We start from the raw sequence: 20,492 nt of genomic DNA, 5'->3' as shown, positions 1-20,492 counted from the left end.
AGTGGAGAGAGAGAGGGGCTGCCAAAGGTGGGCCGCGCGCCTCCTCCCCCCTGGTCCGAATTGGACTAGGAGAGGGGGGGGCGGCGCCCCCCTTTCCTTCTCCCCCCCACTTCTTTCCCCCTCCTAGTAGGAGTCCTACTCCTACTAGGAGGAGGACTCCTCCTTGGCGCGCCATAGGGGCCGGCCGGCCTCCTCCCCCTTGCTCCTTTATATACGGGGAAGGGGGCACCCCTAGACACACAAGTTGATCCACGTGATCATATTCTTAGCCGTGTGCGGTGCCCCCTTCCACCATAGTCCTCGATAATATTGTAGCGGTGCTTAGGCGAAGCCCTGCGACAGTAGTACATCAAGATCGTCACCACACCGTCGTGCTGACGGAACTCTTCCCCAACACTTTGCTGGATCGGAGTCCGGGGATCGTCATCGAGCTGAACGTGTGCTAGAACTCGGAGGTGCCGTAGATTCGGTGCTTGATCGGTCGGGCCGTGAAGACGTACGACTACATCAACCAAGTTAACGCTTCCGTTGTCGATCTACAAGGGTACATAGATCACACTCTCCCCCTCTCGTTGCTATGCATCACCATGATCTTGCGTGTGCGTAGGAATTTTTTTGAAATTACTACGAAACCCAACAAAGGCATGTTAACTGCAATATCCTTAACAGCAGCCAAATATCGTAATTCATAGTGGTATTGTCGAAACAGTTATTGATGAAATTGAACTGCACAGCAAATAGTTGCACATATAGAGCATCACATTGTGAAGAACTGAAATAAACAAGTCATAAGGACATCTCTAGGCGATCCTTAAAAAGTTAAAGGACTAAAACCCTTAGTGGATACATATACTCCAGCAATTTTTGGCCTTTTCTAGTCGATCCCCTAAACTGAAGGTTGTAAACTTCAATTTGATCAAGTTCAAAGCAGGTTCAACCGAAAGTAGCATGCATTCAAACATAAACATAGATAGTTTTGCATAACCGAACATAAAACATAAATTTAAACTAAGCTAAACTACTTTCGGTCGAAGTAGAGGTCGAGCCAATCCTTCCTCGTCATCTACGGTGTGCCGCGAGCCGGGTCCGGGCCAGTACCGTCGTCGGGGTCATTGGGGAAGGCACTCCTCCACTCATCGACGTCGATCTCCTTGTCCTGGGGGCCCACCTCGACGCCCTCCGCGCCGCCGTCGCCCCCGCCTTCGGCCTCGTCATCAGAGGAGAGCGCGATAACCTCTCCGCCCTTCGCGCCGCCGTCCTTGCCGCCTTCGACCTCGTCATCGGAGGAGAGCGCGATAACCTCGCCCCCCTCCGTGCCGGCAAAGATCGCCCGCTCCGCCTCCACGAGCTCCGGGTGCTGCCAACGGAGCTCTTGCATGTAGGCCTCGTCGGCGGCCTCGGCCTCGAGACGCTCCCATGCCTCGCGGTCCTCGCGCGCCATAGCCGAGCTCACCACCCCTGGCTCCGGCGGAACGAGGTGGACCGAACGTGTGCCGAAGGGGAAATTGAGCCTAGCCGCCGGGTCGTGGTAGCGGACCTGCCAGCGGTCGTACTCCATGGCCGCGAGCTCGACCGTGTGGAAGCTACCGAGCCACCGGTGGGTGTGGGTCTCTCGATATATAATCTTGGTGACCCACGTCCCTCACGGCCGCTGCCGGACCCCGAGGTAGGACTTCGTCGGCTGCCGGGTCTGGGGGAGGACGGGGAATTCCTCGAACCGGCGTAGGGGCACAGCAACGGGCGGATAGGGGGACCAGCGACGGCGGATCGGGCCCGCGGAGGACCGCGGGGACACCTCGGCGGCATCCTCGCCGGTGTCGGGCAAAAAGGCCATGGTAAACCTCTTTTTGGCCATTGGCTACTCGAGCTCCCCGGCAATGGCGGCGACCTACCAATGGTTTCGAGAGTTGTGTGTGTTTGTGTGAGCGGAGGTTGTGTTTGAGGAAATATTGCGATAACTGAAAATTTTACTAGGCGGGAGTAACAAGACGGGGCTACTGAAAATTTGGATCAAGGGCGAGCAGATATTTTTGAGATTGTGAGGGATGCAGAGGTGGGAGTAAAATGCCGAAGCTACTGAAAATTTGAATCAAGGGACTGAAGCAGAGAGGGATGCAAAGGCGGGAGTTTGGGGGGAGTGAGCTAGTGTGCTTGACACACCGGCTGTGAACTGTAGCCAACGCACCTTCTCGCGTAAACCATAGGTGTACTATACACCGATGGTGCTTCAAGATGTTTTGTACTACATCTCACACGGTTGGTGAGAATAAACTGTGTGGGATCTACTTGATTTGAATTACAAAATGGGGTCACAGCGGCAATGGGCGGTGTTTGAATTGCTAGACCCTTTATCTGCAGTGAACATGCAACTGTATGTGTGTCGTAAAATAATTGGAATTATTCAGGGTTTGTTTGGACATTTCATACATTAAACTGGTTTTATAGCCATTTCAAGTGCACAATTTAAAATTAAACTACATGCACATGCTCCGGTGCATAAAATTGGTTGAAAATTCAAATTTGTCTCCTTCAGTGCATGCTTAGGTCCCATGGAAGAAATGGGAATGCATTTTTCGGGGTTCGTTTGGACTTTTTTATACATTAACTGGGTTTTCTAGGCATTTTATGTGCATAATTCAAATTTGAACTACAATCACATGCTCCAATGCACTAAAGTTGGTTGAAAAATCACATGTGTGTCCTTGGGTGAATTTCTTGGTCCCATGCAAGAGATGGGAATGAAATTCAAACACTAGGGCACTATTGATTGCCAGCAAAGCATTGAGATGTCTGGTTTTTAAATTCTAGTAAATCCAAAACTCGTCTAAAATTCATGAAACTTGGCATGCTATCATGGAGCGGCATCAACATGCCGTGGTGAAAATTTTGTCCCATTTGGGGCAGGTTTGGGTATAAGCTTCTCACAACAAGCATGATGGTTTCGATAGGGAACATACCACCTTTGGGGACGAGACGATATCCGTTGCCTCTTATTGCTTTAAAAAAAATTCTAGTGTCAACATAGAACAACAGGAGTGTTGTGTTCAATCTTGGAATTTTTCGAGGTTCGTTTGGCCTTTTTTATACATCAACTGGGTTTTCTAGGCATTTTATGTGCATAATACAAATTTGAACTACGAGCACATGCTCCAATGCACCAAAGTTGGTTGCAAAATCACATGTGTGTCCTTGGGTGAATTTCTAGGTCCCATGCAAGAGATGGGAATGAATTCCAAACACCAGGGCACTATTGCTTGCCGGCAAAACGTTGAGATGCCTGGTTTTAAATTTCTAGTAAATCCAAAACTCGTCTAAAATCATGAAACTTGGCATGCTATCATGGAGCGGCATCAACATGTCGTGGTGAAAATTTTGTACCATTTGGGGCAGGTTTGCGTATAAGCTTCTCAAAAGAAGCATGATGGTTTCGATAGGGAACATACCACCTTTGGGGACGAGACGATATCCGTTGCCTCTTATTGCTTTCAAAAAATTTCTAGTGTCAACATAGAACAACAGGAGTGTTGTGTTCAATCTTGGAATTTTCCGGGGTTCGTTTGGCCTTTTTATACAATAACTGGGTTTTCTAGGCATTTTATGTGCATAATTTAATATTTGAACTACAAGCACATGCTCCAATGCACCAAAGTTGGTTGAAAAATCACATGTGTATCCTTGGGTGAATTTATAGGTCCCATGCAAGAAATGGGAATGAAATTCAAACACCATGGCACTGTTGGTTGTCGGCAAAACGTTGAGACGCCTGGTTTTTAAATTCTAGTAAATCCAAAACTCGTCTGGAATTCATGAAACTTAGCATGCTATCATGGAGCGGCATCAGTATGCCATGGTGAAAATTTTGTCCCATTTGGAACAGGTTCGGGTATAAGATTCTCACAAACCAGAGCTTCTCACAACAAGCATGATGGTTTCGATAGGGAACGTACCACCTTTGGTGACGGGACGATATCCATTGCCTCTTATTGCTTTCAAAAAAATTCTAGTGTCAACATAGAACAATAGGAGTGTTGTGTTCAATCTTGGAATTTTTTGGGGTTCGTTTGGCCTTTTTATACATTAACTAGGTTTTCTAGGCATTTTATGTGCATAATTCAAATTTGAACTACAAGCACATGCTTCAATGCACTAAAGTTGGTTGAAAAATCATATGTGTGTCCTTGGGTGAATTTGTTGGTCCCATGCAAGAGATGGGAATGAAATTCAAAAACCAGGGCACTGTTGTTTGACGAAAAAACATTGAGATGCCTGGTTTTTAAATTCTACACTACAAAAAAATACACTTCTGTGATGATACGTGTTTGTCACAGTAGGTCGCATTTTTCGTCATGCATGTGCATCCATGACAAATTTATGACAGAATCAAGATAGTCATACCTGTGCTGTCGTAGAAGTGTTCCATGACATTACCAAAATTATCATCATGGAATATACCCCGCAGCGTAAACCGGCCGGAAGTATAACCCGGCCGGACTTGGCAGTTTACTTGAGACCCGGCTGACACTTGGCGATTCACTGGCGACCCGCCCTAACTTGGCGGTTTACAAGCAACCCGCCTGAACATTATGACTCACTGATAACTCGGCGGGCGGGACAAACGAATGACAAGGCCCAAGGCCCAGAAGGCCGGTTTATGCTAATGGTGGGCCGATTTAAGAGGAAAGGTGTATTTCCCTTACAAGGAGTCAAGACCCGGACTTGTATCCGATTTGTATTAGAAGATAGACTAGTCCTAATCCTAATAGGACTCCACATGTAACCCGCCCCTTCAACATATATAAGGAGGGGCAGGGCTCCCCAAAAGAGGGAAGAGGGACAAGTTCCACAAGTTCGACAAGTTAGGTTTAGACAATAGCTCTCGAGATAGAGCACACTTGTAACCATGATCATCATCATCAATATCAATGAAGCAGGATGTAGGCTTTTACCTCCACCATGAGGGGCCGAACCTGGGTAAAACATCGCGTCTCTCGTCCCGCTCAACCCCTCTCAAGCTACCACATAGATGTGTTGGCCTCGCGACTAAGTCCTCACACTAGGACATCTGCCGTGACAAATCCACGACATCGCGCGTCACAGAAGTGCTTTCGTCAAGGGTGACCGACACGTGGCATCCACCGTAACGGAACGCCATTAAGCTATCGGGTTGGGTTTTGGATCCGATAACCCGTTAACAGCCCTTACCAATGGGGATTTTCCACGTGTAAAATCATCATTGGCTGGAGGAAACACGTGTCGGCTCATCGTCAGGACAAATGTCATCCACTCATTGGATAGAAGGCGCCTATGATACGTTGACACATGGCACGGCCCAACAGAGGCCCAATCCTGTGAAAAGGCCGGCCCGTTTAACTTGGTCAAAAGGTGGCGGGCCGGCCCATGGAAAGCCTGTTAACGGCCTGTTCGCATATAGCTCATTTATAGCCCGCTAACCCAAGGCCCGTTACGCCCTATCTGAATTAGGCCCAGTAGCATCATCTGGGCCATCCAATATGATTCCAGCCCGTTTTCACTTCTGGCCCATGTATGGCCCATGACGTCTTTCGGCCCATATGAGGCCCTATGTATCCACAAATTGCATACTTGCATAAAGAAGCAATAGTACCGATTGCGTACTCTCGAAAAAACAAACTTGCATAAAGCTTATATCAACATTAAATCAATTGGCATAAATTTCTCTGTTGATGAATCAATAGAAACCTATTTAATATCATATTCTTATAGGGGATACCATTGAGAACATGAGCACTATAAGCCTGTGATGCATACTGTGTATATTCCTAGAGCATGTGCAAGTAAAATGCAAACACTGGATCGTGATAGGGTAATTTTTTTGCTCTGTGATGCGAAACCTCCCTTCCCTCATTCACATACATAAATCACTTTTCATCACTTAGATAATATCATCATGCAGCAACAGAAATACAAATTAACAGGGGGGGGATATCATCTTGCCTTATCCAAGCATAGGAGCACCCTGAACCTACATATTGCACCCTTTGTGTTAGTCAAGTTCAAAAATAGCTCGGCATTGGTAGTTACGATTGTACCTTGTAATCAAGTTCTTTGCTTTGTTTATGTCTGGGTTGAAGTGCTCCCTGAAAATCTGAACTATACTTGAAAAAATCAAAGCCTCTGTATGCCTGGATGATAGGAAAAAATGTAGTCGTTGCTGAATTTCACTGGAAACAATGTAGTTGCTGAAATTCATAGGAAACAATGTAGTTGTTGATTCAAAAAATTATCATGTTCCAAACAGGGTCTCGCGGTATAGGAAAAGACCTTTCGGAATTACATACGGTGTTTTTGATCCTTATAGTTGGACTTGTACTCAGCAGTTAGAGTTGTTCAGATGTTGAGCAGGTAGCTTTAGGAGAAACATAATCAAACACTAACTGAGTTGACTGTTATTCATCTTGATAGTAAGACACGATATTCATTATATTCCTATAATGATTCTTCGTGCCAACACTACAACATAGAATAGTAAATCATATAAGAATGTCCGAAACTTGAGATCATACAATGTGGAATACGGAATTAAACTGGCAAATATATACATACCTTACTCTTTAACTGTGTTTAGAAGTACTCGATCCACTGCTGGGATAAAAAATGCTTCCTGATCCGCAACTTCAATCCAATGCTGGGATAAAAATGAAATCTCAAACATACTTCCCGAATAACAAAATACACATGGTAATTGTATTCTCATGTGATAGCAAGTCCATCTAACTGAACAGACAAACCATAGAAGTACTGAGATATAGTGATCAATATGGTTTAGGTGCCCGTACAGGCAGACATACTACCTGTATTTCTTTGGTTCATTAATGGAACAATGGTATATTTTGGTTCACTGATCTATATAATGCAAGACCAGAAGATTTTAAATGACTCGCGAGGAACTTCCCAGAATTGTTCCACAGTCTTTGTAAACATGCAGTTTGTATACAGTTAAAACAAAAACTTGCTAAATAGATGAGCTTCCATATAAGTTGACCACCTACAGTAGGGGGTGGCAAACACTACTCAACATTTTAATTCAACTTTTGTATAAGTGCGCATCAGGCTCGCAAAAACTTGGGTAAATCCAATTTCTTCTTGGGTAAAAGAATAGTTACCATTTTGTTCTGTGCGATAAAAAAATACATAACCAAATGGAAGATATTTAGGCATGTGAATAAATATCCACCTAAATCCAAAGAAGACCGGAAGCAAATCTTGAATATTGAAGCAGTCGTAAAGTATAAAAGAAATAACGTACAAAAGGGAAAGATAAAATGATCTGTAGTTCTGTACTAACATGGATACCACTGTAGTTTTAAGAAAATAAATATAATATTGAATTCACATTGGCTAGAAGTTTTATCTCCACATTGCATTGAAAAGCACAGTGGTACCTTCACATTGGCACATCATCAATAGACTTCATCTCAGGAGAAGTGAGGAAATCAGGAACCTATTTCAAAATATGGAAACCGCCCATAAGTAACATGATCAAGTAAAGAAAATTTAAACACACTATCATGCCAATTTAGGAACATTATACCATTCATTACTAATCGCACTATCATTTTCTCTATTCAGAAGACTTTGCTTAGCAGGAGAGGCCTATGACATCATATCTACCAGCACTTGCTAACTAATATTTTCTCCAGAAGTGCATGCAAAAAAGTTTATACAAGCTGATTCTCTCCTAGATGCTTGGCAAAAATGTCATTTTGTAAATCGTAATCCCTTCACCTTAGTAATTACGGGATGAACTAACATAAATGAACCATACTAACATTTGGCAAAGTCTATTGAGATTACAAATATAGGAATCATCTATCTATAGAAAAATATTGATAGATCGCACAAGGGTAAGCTTAGCATCACACTCGATCTGGACCTCGCTGTTGTAACCAATTAGAAGCGCCCCAAATATTTCCTAAATAGCAGTTTTTTGCTACTCAGCGGCACCCAATTTCATCTAAAACTAATTTGTTTGCCTCCCAAAGTGTAACAAGATCACCAAATACACACACACACACACACACACACACACACACACACGGCAGCCTGGAATCACCAGCAACCACATCGATTCAATCCAGGGGGTGCGTGGTAGGTCGTGGGGAGAAGGTAGATGGAAGAGATCTTACTCTGCCGAATATGAGGTGGAGAAGGACCTCGAGCGGGGATGCCACTGGGAGCCGAGTTTCGGCGCCGGCCCACCCAAGGACGGCTGGCGATGGGCTTCGACAGCGGCTGCTCCAGAGCTCAGCGGCGCATGGCAGCGGCGAGCCAGGTATGAACTACGTGTTAGAAACGGAGTGGAGGAGCGCATTAGGGAGGCTTCAGATGCAGCATGCGCCCTGAGGAAGTGAGGATCAGCGGTGACGGCGCCCCTCGTCCTCGCCGGATGGGGCGGCTCCCGCATCGTCAGAAGCAGCGATCGGCGCGGTACCCGCGGCGGCTCACGCATTGCCGGCCCTGGCGGCGCGGTGGTTGCACTCCCCTGGCGTCCCCTGATGGTGCGGTGGTGGCGGCGGCCCAATCGGGGACGGGGATGAAGGAGGGACGCGAGGAGGCGTGTGGCGGGCGGCGGTGGAGAAGGCAGTGGAGAGGAGTTGTTGATCCTCGTCTCCCCGTCGCCATAGCCAAGTTGAGGCCGGTGGGGAGATGGGATCGGGAGCGAGAAGGGTGGGGTGACGAACGTGCGAGCGTGTGCGCGTGGGTCATTGTTTCTATTTTTTGTGACGGCGTGGGTCGAGTGGCAGCGTGGGTAATTAATTAAGCGCGGCTAAAACATAGTTTGCTGCTAAAGATTGGAGCAACCTGGAGCGTAGGATTCGATGCTATGAACGGTGTAGATGTTTTGGTTCTCCGCACTCTCGTGCTTTCACAGGGGTAGTAGATAAGGAATCGAAGACGTGACGCCTAGCCATCGTGTGCTACTAGCAAGTCGAATAAAAAAAAGATGGCCATGATCCAGAAGTGGACCACGACAGTTGGCGGAGAAGAGGATATGGCCAGGACTCCTCGGCCATTGTGGCCACGGCGGTGCCTTCAGGCCGCCATGGCTCGCGTCCACGCCACCGGCCGCCGTCAAGCCCCCGCTGCCAAGTCACCCTGGCCCTAAGCCGTCTCCGCCACCGCTTTGACCCGGTGCTGCCGTCCTTGGCCGTCGAGCCATCAGTTTCCTTCGAATCGCCTTTCACCTCCGCTTGACCGAGCCGCCCTTGCGTTTCGCCACTTCGCTGCTGCCGGTGGCCGCCGCTCGCCTCGACACCGGTCTTACCTCCGCCTGCGAGCCCTGTCTGACCCGGAAGATGCGGGGATGGATTCGCCTCGCCTCCTTGACAACGACCCGGAAATGGAGCCGGCCACAACCCGGAATTCTCCACGATCCGCGCCTGCGTACTCGTCTCCTGACTCTCTCGCTCGCTGTCTCGGATGTGGGCCTCCTGCGTGGTCCTGTTTCCCAAGCCGCCCACTGAGTCACCATGGCTGCTCTGCCTCGCCATGGTAAGCCTCCTGCGAGCTGCCGTCGAGCTCACCTATGCCACCGAGCCGCCGTCCTTGTTGCTTTGCCGCGTGTCGTCCTTGAGCTGCTACGGCCTTGCAAGTGAGTCGTCGCCCGCGAGCAGCTGTCGAGCCGCCCCTCCACCTTACTCCACTGCCGCTGGCCCAGAGCCTCCCCGAGTCACCATGGTTCGCCCGTTTCCACCACCGAGCCGCTTCCACCGGCCTTGCTGCATCGATATCTCTGCTGAGACGCCATCCACGTAGCGCTCAAGCCGCCCCGACCTCCATTGCTTCGGCCTCGTTCCGCCTCCGCTCCGAGCTGCCACCGGCGTCCGTTTGCCGTGGTTGCGCTGAGCCACTAGGGGCGAGCGGCTTCACCTCCGCTCCGAGCCAACACGCTGCCGCGACCCGCCGTCTTGTCGACCCGCCGTCACCGTGGCTCGCCTTGCCGGCTTACCGCCTCGCTGCCGGGAGTGCTGAATAATGTTGATGGTTCTTTTAGAAGAGTCGTGGAATGGCTGTGTTCATGAGTTTGCCTTACCAACATCTAATGGAACTGACTGAATTGACCCTAATTGTAGCTTGGTTAAACAATGGGCGCACTGGGCAGGCCCACGTACACAATGTATATTTTGAACCTCAGTGAGTAAACGATGGGAGTGTAACCTGTGGCGGATTTTTTCCTGGTCTCAATAAAGTCACCTGGCAGATTGTGCTTATGCTTGAAAATACAGAGTGAAAAACATTGTTGTGATACAGCATGGTTTCCGCAGATTTTTTGAAGATCATTTAGTGGAAAACACCGCTTAATAGACATGTCCAAAATATCAGTCTTGCTGGTGGCCGTTTCCTCGGAGTTTTCTCATGATGAGACAAGTATTTCAGACATTGTCAACGACATCCAGGCGGGAGAAGGGAAAGCTGAAGTAGAGACAACATAAAGAGCTATCAATTCTGCATATATTGAGGCACATTCTGAATTTCGTGGCATCAGATAATTGGAGCTAATGGGAAGAAGCAGTGGGTTAGCAAGCGGGCAAGTTGACATTTGCCTGGTCCCTGAGCATCGCCGGGTTATCCACGGATGATGTATACGGATCATCGGTCATCCGGAAAAAAAATCAGGTGATATCCATCTAAGTCTATTTTATTAAACATATTGTTTTCATCAAAGAATACTTTGGTATGTATATTTTAATGTGCAGCAAAGGTGGTGCCATGTTGTGCCTATGAAGTGTACGTGAGCACCATCACGCACCTGCGTCTACGCCCGCTTACTGATGGAACGAGTGTGCGCAAGTCGTCGCCTGTGCAGCTTAATCTACATCAACCCGCCGGAGCCGCGTTGAGCCGCCTTGCTGTTTTGAGCCGCCGGGGTTATATTAAGTCGCCGGTCTGCCTGAGCCGCCGGAGCTATATTGAGCCGCTGGTCTGCCTGAGCCACCTCTGTCGCGATAAACGGATCATCCGTCGCCCAAACAAATCAGGTGATATCCATCCAAATTTGATTTATTAGCACATGTTGTTTTTGTCAAAAAACAAGTTTATCTTTACCTTGGTCTGCAATATTGTTTATGCAGGGCGACAAAAAGTGATATTATACCGCGGAGATGAAGGCACACCAACATCTTTCGGCCCAGGTGGTCGTCGTTATTCAACAAACAACCGCACCGGCTTACAGCATCGTGGCCGTCTCTCGCGACCACACCGGTTTACAACGCCACTATTGACTCTCCCTCCACACCGGTTTAAAACGCCGCGGCCGAAAAATCTGTCAACACCCGCGGCCGACTCGGTCGCGATTGTTTTCAGTTTCACCACGGTGATCATCAACTCCGCGGTGATAATTGTTGACTTGACGCATCAGGTGAAATCCATCCAGCATATTTTTATAAATTATATATTGCTTTCTTTAAAGAGCAATTACTCCGGTTTGCAAGTTGTCCCATGCAGGATTCAAACCGGTCTATATCACAGTTAATTATGAAGAATCTCAAGCCTTGAGACTCGGAGGCTATAATGATATGACTCAGCAAAGGTTGCCGGCTTTTCAGTGAAGTCAAGAACCCCAGGATGCTGGAGGGAAAGATAACCCGGTCCCGGAGGCTACTACCATATGGATGAAAATTTAAGGGCCGTCAGAAAATTTCCGGTTCAAAATGAAGAATGCCGGTTTAAAATCCGGTTCAAGGGAAATTTGTTCTCCCACGAAGCTCTGAAGCTCTCAAATCCGGTTTAAGAATTTCCGGTTCAAAAAGGAATTAACTTCTCGCAAGTTCGAGTTGAAAGCCGTCAGAAAATTTCCGGTTGAAAATGAAGATTCCGGTTTACAATTCGGTTCAAGGGAAAGATATCTCCCACAAAGCTTTGAAGCTCTCAATATCCGGTTCAAAATCCCGGTTCAAGAAGAATTTATCTCTTGCAAAAAGTTAAAGGTGGCCGAAGAGGACCTGCTGCCATGATGCGCGGTTCAAACATGGGTATCCTGCCTTATTGGTGATCACTTGGGGGCTTGGTCGTATCCGAACCATAGCTACACCTCTTGATCGGCGCAATGCCACAGCATCACTTGGGGGCTTGGTCGTATCTGAACCATAGCTACACCTCTTGATCGGCGTAATGCCACAGCATCACTTGGGGGCTTGGTCGTATCCGAAGCATAGTCACACCTCTTGATCGGCTCAAAGCCAAATCAATCCGGGGCCAAAGAGAGTGTTGTAAAACAATAACTCAAACATAGGCACCCACTGAGCACAGCTCAAAATGTTACTTGGGGATTCTTTGCTATCGAAATGAACTTAGAATCTACACTTGTAATGGGCTATCAAGCCATGGCTTGGAAGCCTGGTGTATACACCTAACACCCCGGGTTATCCTGCCTCTTTAAGTAAGTCACTCCATCCAGGTAAACCTGGTATGACCCATCGAACGTTTCACAAGTCAATCCCATGGACCCTGAACTTGTTAAAGTTAAATCGGTGATTGGTTAAAGATTGAGGTCCATCTTAAAAAGGCTTTGCAAAATGGTTTAACTCAGCGGCCTGGCAGCCCATGACAAGCCTCGATTTAGGGCCTGGCAGCCCATGAAAAGCCTTGCATATTTCTGTTGTTTTTACTGTTTTCATGATAAGGGATTTATAAACATTTTCCTGACAAACCGGTGTTCATTATAAACCGGCATGACTTTCAGCGCTTGTTCTTAGTACATGATCAGATTCTAAACTGGTAGTGCATTGCTCCGGAATGGTCTTGACTAGATGTCACTAACCTTATACGAACAAATCAACGGCTTTTAGCTCAATATGATTTCTACATGAACCGGTAAGAGGGCCAGGAGTTATCAGCACTCCGGATTGATGTTTTTACCTCTACCATACAATCAGTTGGTCAGCCAACGAGGATGCCTTTTAGTTTTCATATGCAGGAACATAAAGGATTATGCATACATGAATTCCAAAAGTGGAGCAAGTTGTCAGTACACTATCAAATCATAATCCGGAGACTATCAGCCCGGTCTGGTTTCGACTATAAGTCGCCAGAATTGAATATGGATAAACCGGTGTTTATCACAACCCGGTACGGTTTTATCATAAACCGGCACAATATGGAAGGAGTTATCAGTACTAAAGATTGGGGTTATCACCTTTACTACAAAAAGTTGGTAAAACCAACAATGTGATTCAATGTCACATGTATGATATATTTCATATTTGATTATTCTTAAGTGCAGCCTTGGTTATAAACCCGGGTTATATGTTGGGCATTATGACCCATCCAGCGGTAAACCGCCAGGACACTTTAAACTTGTTGTATGCAGAAATAGGTTTGTTAAACCGGCCTAGCTTTGGACTATAAGTTGCCAGTATATATATTTGGATTGCGCCATTGGAATCATGCGCTTATAAATCATTGGGTTATATTATTCAAATAGCCAAACTTGGCTGAATTTTCATTATGATATTGAATGAATAAGGTTTTCATACCGGGTTATATTATCTTGAATAGCCAACATGGCTGGATTTTTATGGTTATTAATAACCGGTATTATTGAGTTTTCAAAGTCGCTTTAGCGCAATGGCTATTATTTTATCAAAGGATATGATTTATTCTACAATGGAAGGAATAGTCCCGAGTCGCTGCAGGCTTACAACCCGGCACTTGGGGGTTACATTATTCAAATTGAGAATACATGCAAGTCTCATGTCGCTGCAAGCATGCACCATGACACTTGGGGGCTAATGCAAAGTCATTTTTACTAGTCTTATTGAAGACCCGACTCATCATATTATAATGAGCCGGCCCTTGGGGGCTACCAATTGCTCCTGTCAACAATTCAAGGTACACAAGTTTTCGTCCATAATATTGAAGGATCCATTGCTCAGTTGGTAAAGCACAAAGCTCTTAACCTTGTGGACGTGGGTTCAAGCCCTACGATGGAAGCTACATTATAAGATGTTGTTTTCATTGAAGTATATATCAAGTCCTGGTTCAGTATTATCTTACTAAGCCGGCCCTTGGGGGCTACACATCACTGCTCAAGTCTACATGATTATATTTACAAAGTCCCTGCTCATTATTGCATAATGACCCGGCAATTGGGGGATACAGTGATTGAAGTTTTTATAAGCAATTACAAAGTCCCAGGTTGCTGCAAGCATGACAACCCGGTACTTGGGGGCTACATAATATGGAGTATTCAGTTTTTACTAGTGACTGGGATGAACAACATGGATTTCTTCAAAATTGGTAGTATTTATATTGAAGCAAGTCTTAAGCCATCACTTTGTTCTACTCAAGACTTGGGGGCTACAGGTATTATATTATTATCGAAGAAATATTTTCAAATTCTCTGTTGAGCAAACCAGATTGACCCGACGTCACCAATTATTATGACCCTGTGACTGCAACCTGGCGTCATCAATAATCATGAACCGGCGTTGTGAACCGGCGTTGGCAACAATCATGACCCGAAATTATCAGTTTTTATAACCCAACAATGGTGGTAATCATAAACCGACAAGTTCTACATCTTCAAGCCGGCTGAATATTAGTTGAATATTTGAAGACCAATATTTTTGTCAAATCAGAGCATTGAAGGCCGACTCGAATGGATTCTTTATTTACAAAATATCTTCTGCAAGCAAATTGATTATGAAGTTGGTTTATTGACTCGGATTTTCTAGAAGGAGGAAATAACAAGGATTTAAGGATGATCAGGTGCCGGTTTACAAGAATTTTTAACTTGGAGTACAACTTGTCAAAGTTGTTCTTGTGTTTGTTTACAGGATCAGTTTACCATGGATAAATCCAAGCTAAACTGGGGGCTAATGTCGGGGATATACCCCGCAGCGTAAACCGGCTGGAAGTATAACCCGGCCGGACTTGGCGGTTTACTTGAGACCCGGCTGACACTTGGCGATTCACTGGCGACCCGCCTTAACTTGGTGGTTTATAAGCAATTCGCTTGAACATTATGATTCACTGATAACCTGGCGGGCGGGACAGACGGATGACAAGGCCCAAGGCCCAGAAGCCCGGTTTATGCTAATGGTGGGCCGATTTAAGAGGAAAGGTGTATTTCCCTTACAAGGAGTCAAGACCCGGACTTGTATCCGATTTGTATTAGAAGATAGACTAGTCCTAATCCTAATAGGACTCCACATGTAACCCTCCCCTTCAACATATATAAGGAGGGGCAGGGCTCCCCAAAAGAGGGAAGAGGGACAAGTTCGACAAGTTAGGTTTAGACAATAGCTCTCGAGATAGAGCACACTTGTAACCATGATCATCATCATCAATATCAATGAAGCAGGATGTAGGCTTTTACCTCCACCATGAGGGGCCGAACCTGGGTAAAACATCGCGTCTCTCGTCCCGCTCAACCCCTCTCAAGCTACCACATAGATGTGTTGGCCTCGCGACTAAGTCCTCACACTAGGACATCTGCCGTGACAAATCCACGACATCGCGCGTCACAGAAGTGCTTTCGTCAAGGGTGACCGACACGTGGCATCCACCGTAACGGAACGCCATTAAGCTATCGGGTTGGGTTTTGGATCCGATAACCCGTTAACAGCCCTGACCAATGGGGATTTTCCACGTGTAAAATCATCATTGGCTGGAGGAAACACGTGTCGGCTCATCGTCAGGACAAATGTCATCCACTCATTGGATAGAAGGCGCCTATGATACGTTGACACGTGGCACGGCCCAACAGAGGCCCATTCCTGTGAAAAGGCCGGCCCGTTTAACTTGGTCAAAAGGTGGCGGACCGGCCCATGGAAAGCCTGTTAACGGCCTGTTCGCATATAGCCCATTTATAGCCCGCTAACCCAAGGCCTGTTACGCCCTATCTGAATTAGGCCCAGTAGCATCATCTGGGCCATCCAATATGATTCCAGCCCATTTTCACTTCTGGCCCATGTATGGCCCATGACGTCTTTCGGCCCATATGAGGCCCTATGTAACTCTTGGCCTATTAACGGCCTGTGGTGAAACTGGCCCGTAATGAACAGTGTACCGCTTTACACCCATTAACGGCCCGTGGTGAAACTAGCCCATAATGAACAGTGTATCACTTTATACCCATTAACTGCCCGTTATTCCGTTGGGCCGTCTCCAGCCCATGTTATCTTTCGGCCTTCTCAGAGCCCATTTATTCTTGGGCTCATTTCCAACATTCGTTTACTTACGGCCCGTTACTGTCATTTTCTGCTTGTGGGCCAAATTCAGCCCATGGTTACAGTCGGCCCGTTTGTGGTCCGTTAATACGTTGGGCCGTTTTCATAGCGTCATCAAATACGACCTATTAACGATGGCCCGTTATGGTCGGCCCATGAACGGACGATTCTAACTCTAGCCTGTTTATGGCCAGAATGCGGTCTGTTTGGCCCGTATAAGGCCCATTGATGATACGGCCCGTAGAAGGTCCATTGATGATATGGCCCGTAGAAGGCCCACTGTTTCTATGGCCCGTAGAAGGCCCACTGTTTTTGTGGCCCATAGAAGGCCCACTATTTATACGGCCCGTAGAAGGCCCATTGTTTCTACGGCCCGTAGGAGGCCCAGTGTCACTACAGTAAATATTAGCCCATGGTTATTGTGGCCTAGTTTTAAAAAATAGGTTATTGCAGCCACTAGCAAACCACAGAAAAAGAACCGCACTGACTACAAGCAAACAAATAAACAAGACAACAAGGAAATAAATAAGCAAGTAACTTACACTAGGCTATCACGGCTATTACACATATTACATCCACTGGGCATCAAAGTTCGCCACCAGTGCAAATATAGGGAACACAGCAGCATATAAACGCCGCAGCAAAACAAGTCCAAAACTGAAACCACTTCAGAAGAGCTCAAGATACAATATCCTGGGTACCCATAATGCTGGCAAGATGCTTAGCAAGCTTATTAACTTTCTCTTGTTTGGCGCTTAAGTCCTTCAGCGCTTGCTGTTGCACCAGAAAGTATGCATCTGAATTCTGCAGGGACTTCCTAAGTCCTTCGGCTTCCTGTCGCATAACATCTGATCGATGTCTTTCAACTTGAAGTTGAGAGTCAAGAAGCCGAACTGATTCAGGCAACGAGTTCGAAGAGCTGGTGCCAGCAGTGGTAGCCAGTAACTCGAACACTACATCAAGACAGGACTTTGGGGTTGTCTTAGTGTCTTCAATATAGTTTTTATCAGCTTTCTTGGAGACCAACAGGGATGTCTCACTATCTTGAACCTTATCTGCATTACTTCCTTTACCATTGCATAACAGGGTACTCTTCTCCAATATTTTATCCGCGTTCTAAAAGAGAAACAAACAAACACATCTCAGGTTTACAATATAGTATATGAAACTCATTTTGGTAAACCAGTTCAGTAGTGAGGTGGACAGGATAACAGCATGAAACAAACATATATCTATGTAGTATGGTCACTGTATGGTCTATATCATTCTAGTTTATGTTGCCAAATCAAGATAGATACAGTTTGAATCATATCTATTTAAGACAAAGCAGCATAGACAGAATATAAGTGTGGGAAACTACACAGCAATAACAACACTTATAATGTGCATGGCATGAGAACATAACTGTTTATTCAATTGAAACTGAAATCAACATAGAGCAAGTTACAACAGCAAACAGCCAAACACGTTGAAGAAACAGGTTTAAAACATACCTGTTGCGCCATTGGAGTTTCAATTGCATCCTTCAAATTTGAAATTAGTTGGTATCAGTAAATACAGTGATGCAAGAGCAAAGTAGTGTGAACCATAGCTACGGAACCTGACCTGAGAACAATTCTTCTTCTGCTTTAAGTGCTGAATTCGGGTTCGGAGTGGTGGTCCTCGTGATTTGGGCACTGCAGTTGCCTTACTAACTGCTCGTGTTTGGGTGCTCTGTGGTGGAGACGGTACTGTGTCAACGGGAACTAGGTGTCTATCTGCTGGGGTTGGGGTTAGAAGGGGTGTAGCTGGTTCTCTGTCCAACTAGGTAGGGGTACAATATGCATGAATGTGGGTTATGTGTGGTGGGGCTGGTTCTTGGGCAAGTACAACCGTGGTTCTATCTGCATCGACAGGTAGCATGATCTTTTCTGAAGACCGTGTTTTTACTCCCAAAGACACTGCCATCACTCCCTCCAATTGAAATGGCTGATAAACAAGAAAAGTAATTGAATGTAGAGACATTGTAAGATAGACAGGTGCAATGGATAGTAGGGAAGAAAACAGGGCATGAAATAATTCACATTTATGTTGTCTAAGCAAACAGAATAGCAGGACATAATTTCACATATATGATGGCTAATTAAACAGGATAGCATGACACAATTTCACATGTATGATGGCTAACTAAATAGGATAGAATGACATACTTCAAAATATGATGACTATGTAAACAGGATGACATGATATAACTATACGATGTGTCTATTAAAGTGGTTGGCATGCCATAAATCACAAACATGCCGTTGATGGAAACATGATGGCATGATATAATTCACGAATAGAATGACATAATTTAAATATGATGACTATGTAAATAGGATGAGATGATATAACTATATTATGTCTTTAGAAAATGGGTTGGCATGCCATAATTCAGATACATGCTGTCTATGTAAACTTCATGGCATGACATAATTCAAATATATGATTTATATACTAAGGAAGTGAGCAGAGGGCAATCGCATATATGATGTGTCAACTAAGGAGATGGCATTCAATATTGTGTATATGATGTAAAAACTAAGCATTGCAATACAACATATGCATTATATGAGTAATATAACCCTGCCAAGTTTGAGCATACACCTCAGGGGGATAATAGGACTGGTCATCTGCCTCTGAATCCTCCTCTGAAGAGCTATCTGTAACCAGCAAGATATCTACTTCAGCAGGTAGCATTGTCTGCTCTGAAGACCTTGTTTTCACTCCAGATTTCTCCATCACCAATTCAAATAGCTGATGCACAGGAAGAGCAGTTGAATATACAAACATTGTCGACAAAAGCAATGAGAAATACAAAAAATGACGGCATGATATAATTCACATATATGACGCTTGCCTAAACAGCATTGCATTGCATAATTCACATACATAATGCCTTGCAACAAGATAACATTGCATAATTCACATATATAATGTCTTGCAACAAGATGGCATTGCATAATTCACATATATGGTAATTAGACACTAAACAAGTGGCATTCACACAAAGCATGTCTAAACTAAGCAAATGACATAGCAATGCAAGATACCATACGCACGATATGAGCCACATAACCCTGCCAAGTTAGGGCATGCACCTCGGGGGGAAATATGACTGGTCATCTGTCTCTGAATCCTCCTCAGAGGAGCTATCGGTAACCAGCAAGACATGCGCTTCGTCAGATAGCATTGTCTGCTCTTAAGACCTTGTTTCCACTCCAGATTTTTCCATGACCGTGCCAAATGGCTGATGCACAGGAAGAGTAATTGAATGTACTAAAATTGTTGACAAATTTAACACGTAATAAAAAATGATGGCATGATATAATTCACATATAAGATGACTGGCTAACCAGGGTGGCATTGCAAAATTCACATATATGATGCCTGGCTAGACAAGATGGCATTGCATGATTCACATATACGATAAAGAAACTAAACAAATGGCATTGACACAAAGCTTGTCTAAACTAAGCAGATGACATCTTTAATGTATACAGTAAGCAATGCAAGGCACCATATGCATGATATTACCAACATCAGCATGCCAAGTTAGAGCAAAGACCTCATGGGGTAAATAGGAATGGTCTTCTCCTTCTGAATCCCCCTCATAACAGTTATCTTCCTCTTGATTACGATCCGAAATGGGTGGAGGGGGGCTGCCTTTGCGCCCACCATGGAACGACGTCTGCATGAAATTTTATTGCCACGCAAGGCTCGTCTCTTTTGCTCTACATGATCAGTTCCATTGTGTACAATAACTGGCATGCATAGGAATAAAACATAGTGAGATTATGTAAGGAGTGCATGCACAAATCCAGAGTGATGGTAGCAAACTGTGGATAGACCCAAAACCAATGATAGCAGGCAGATAATAGCTTTAGTTAAAAAATACAGATAATGGCTCCTTTAATGTTTGTTTGCACCCAACATGAAACTCATAGTAGACACCGGAGATTAACCAGATAGTACTGATTGCTGCCCCAATATGTACCCCACAACTATTTAAAAACTCAAGTTTCAGCATTAGTTTGGACCTGACTCGGAGTCTAATAGGTGAACACGATGATAATGTAGCATGTCATCATATTAAGCGACGCATAACGTAAGCAGACACGGAAGAGTGCGACCTCTCTTGCGGACCCGTGTAGTCCTCAAGGTCATCTGCTCAGTTGATGATGGTAATGCAGTTGTCGTGGCTGCCGACGGTGGGGAAGAAGATCTGAGGCGGCGAAAGACAGTCTGGAGAGCGGATCC

General features: G+C 45.5%; 1 protein-coding gene across 1 annotated transcript; it reads right to left on the bottom strand.

Annotated features, from left to right (window-relative positions):
* Positions 1-271: 271 nt before the first annotated feature.
* On the bottom strand, positions 272-10,236 carry LOC125552534 (uncharacterized). Its single transcript, XM_087518792.1, has 5 exons — positions 8,166-10,236; positions 7,422-7,480; positions 6,583-6,664; positions 6,069-6,161; positions 272-6,001 (listed from the first exon to the last, which is right to left on the bottom strand). The coding sequence occupies exon 5, from the start codon at positions 1,556-1,558 to the stop codon at positions 1,064-1,066; it is 495 nt and encodes a 164-aa protein (XP_087374918.1). The 5' UTR covers positions 1,559-6,001; positions 6,069-6,161; positions 6,583-6,664; positions 7,422-7,480; positions 8,166-10,236; the 3' UTR covers positions 272-1,063.
* Positions 10,237-20,492: the final 10,256 nt, after the last annotated feature.

This window comes from Triticum urartu, chromosome 4A, assembly GCF_056163025.1.
Source record: "Triticum urartu cultivar PI428250 chromosome 4A, HENAU_Tu73, whole genome shotgun sequence".
Classification (NCBI taxonomy): domain Eukaryota; kingdom Viridiplantae; phylum Streptophyta; class Magnoliopsida; order Poales; family Poaceae; genus Triticum; species Triticum urartu.
This window is presented reverse-complemented; position numbering and strand designations above follow the sequence as displayed.

Excerpts from the sequence above, each read along its gene's own strand:
- LOC125552534 (XM_087518792.1), bottom strand. The coding sequence starts at position 1,558 with ATGGAGTACGACCGCTGGCAGGTCCGCTACCACGACCCGGCGGCTAGG.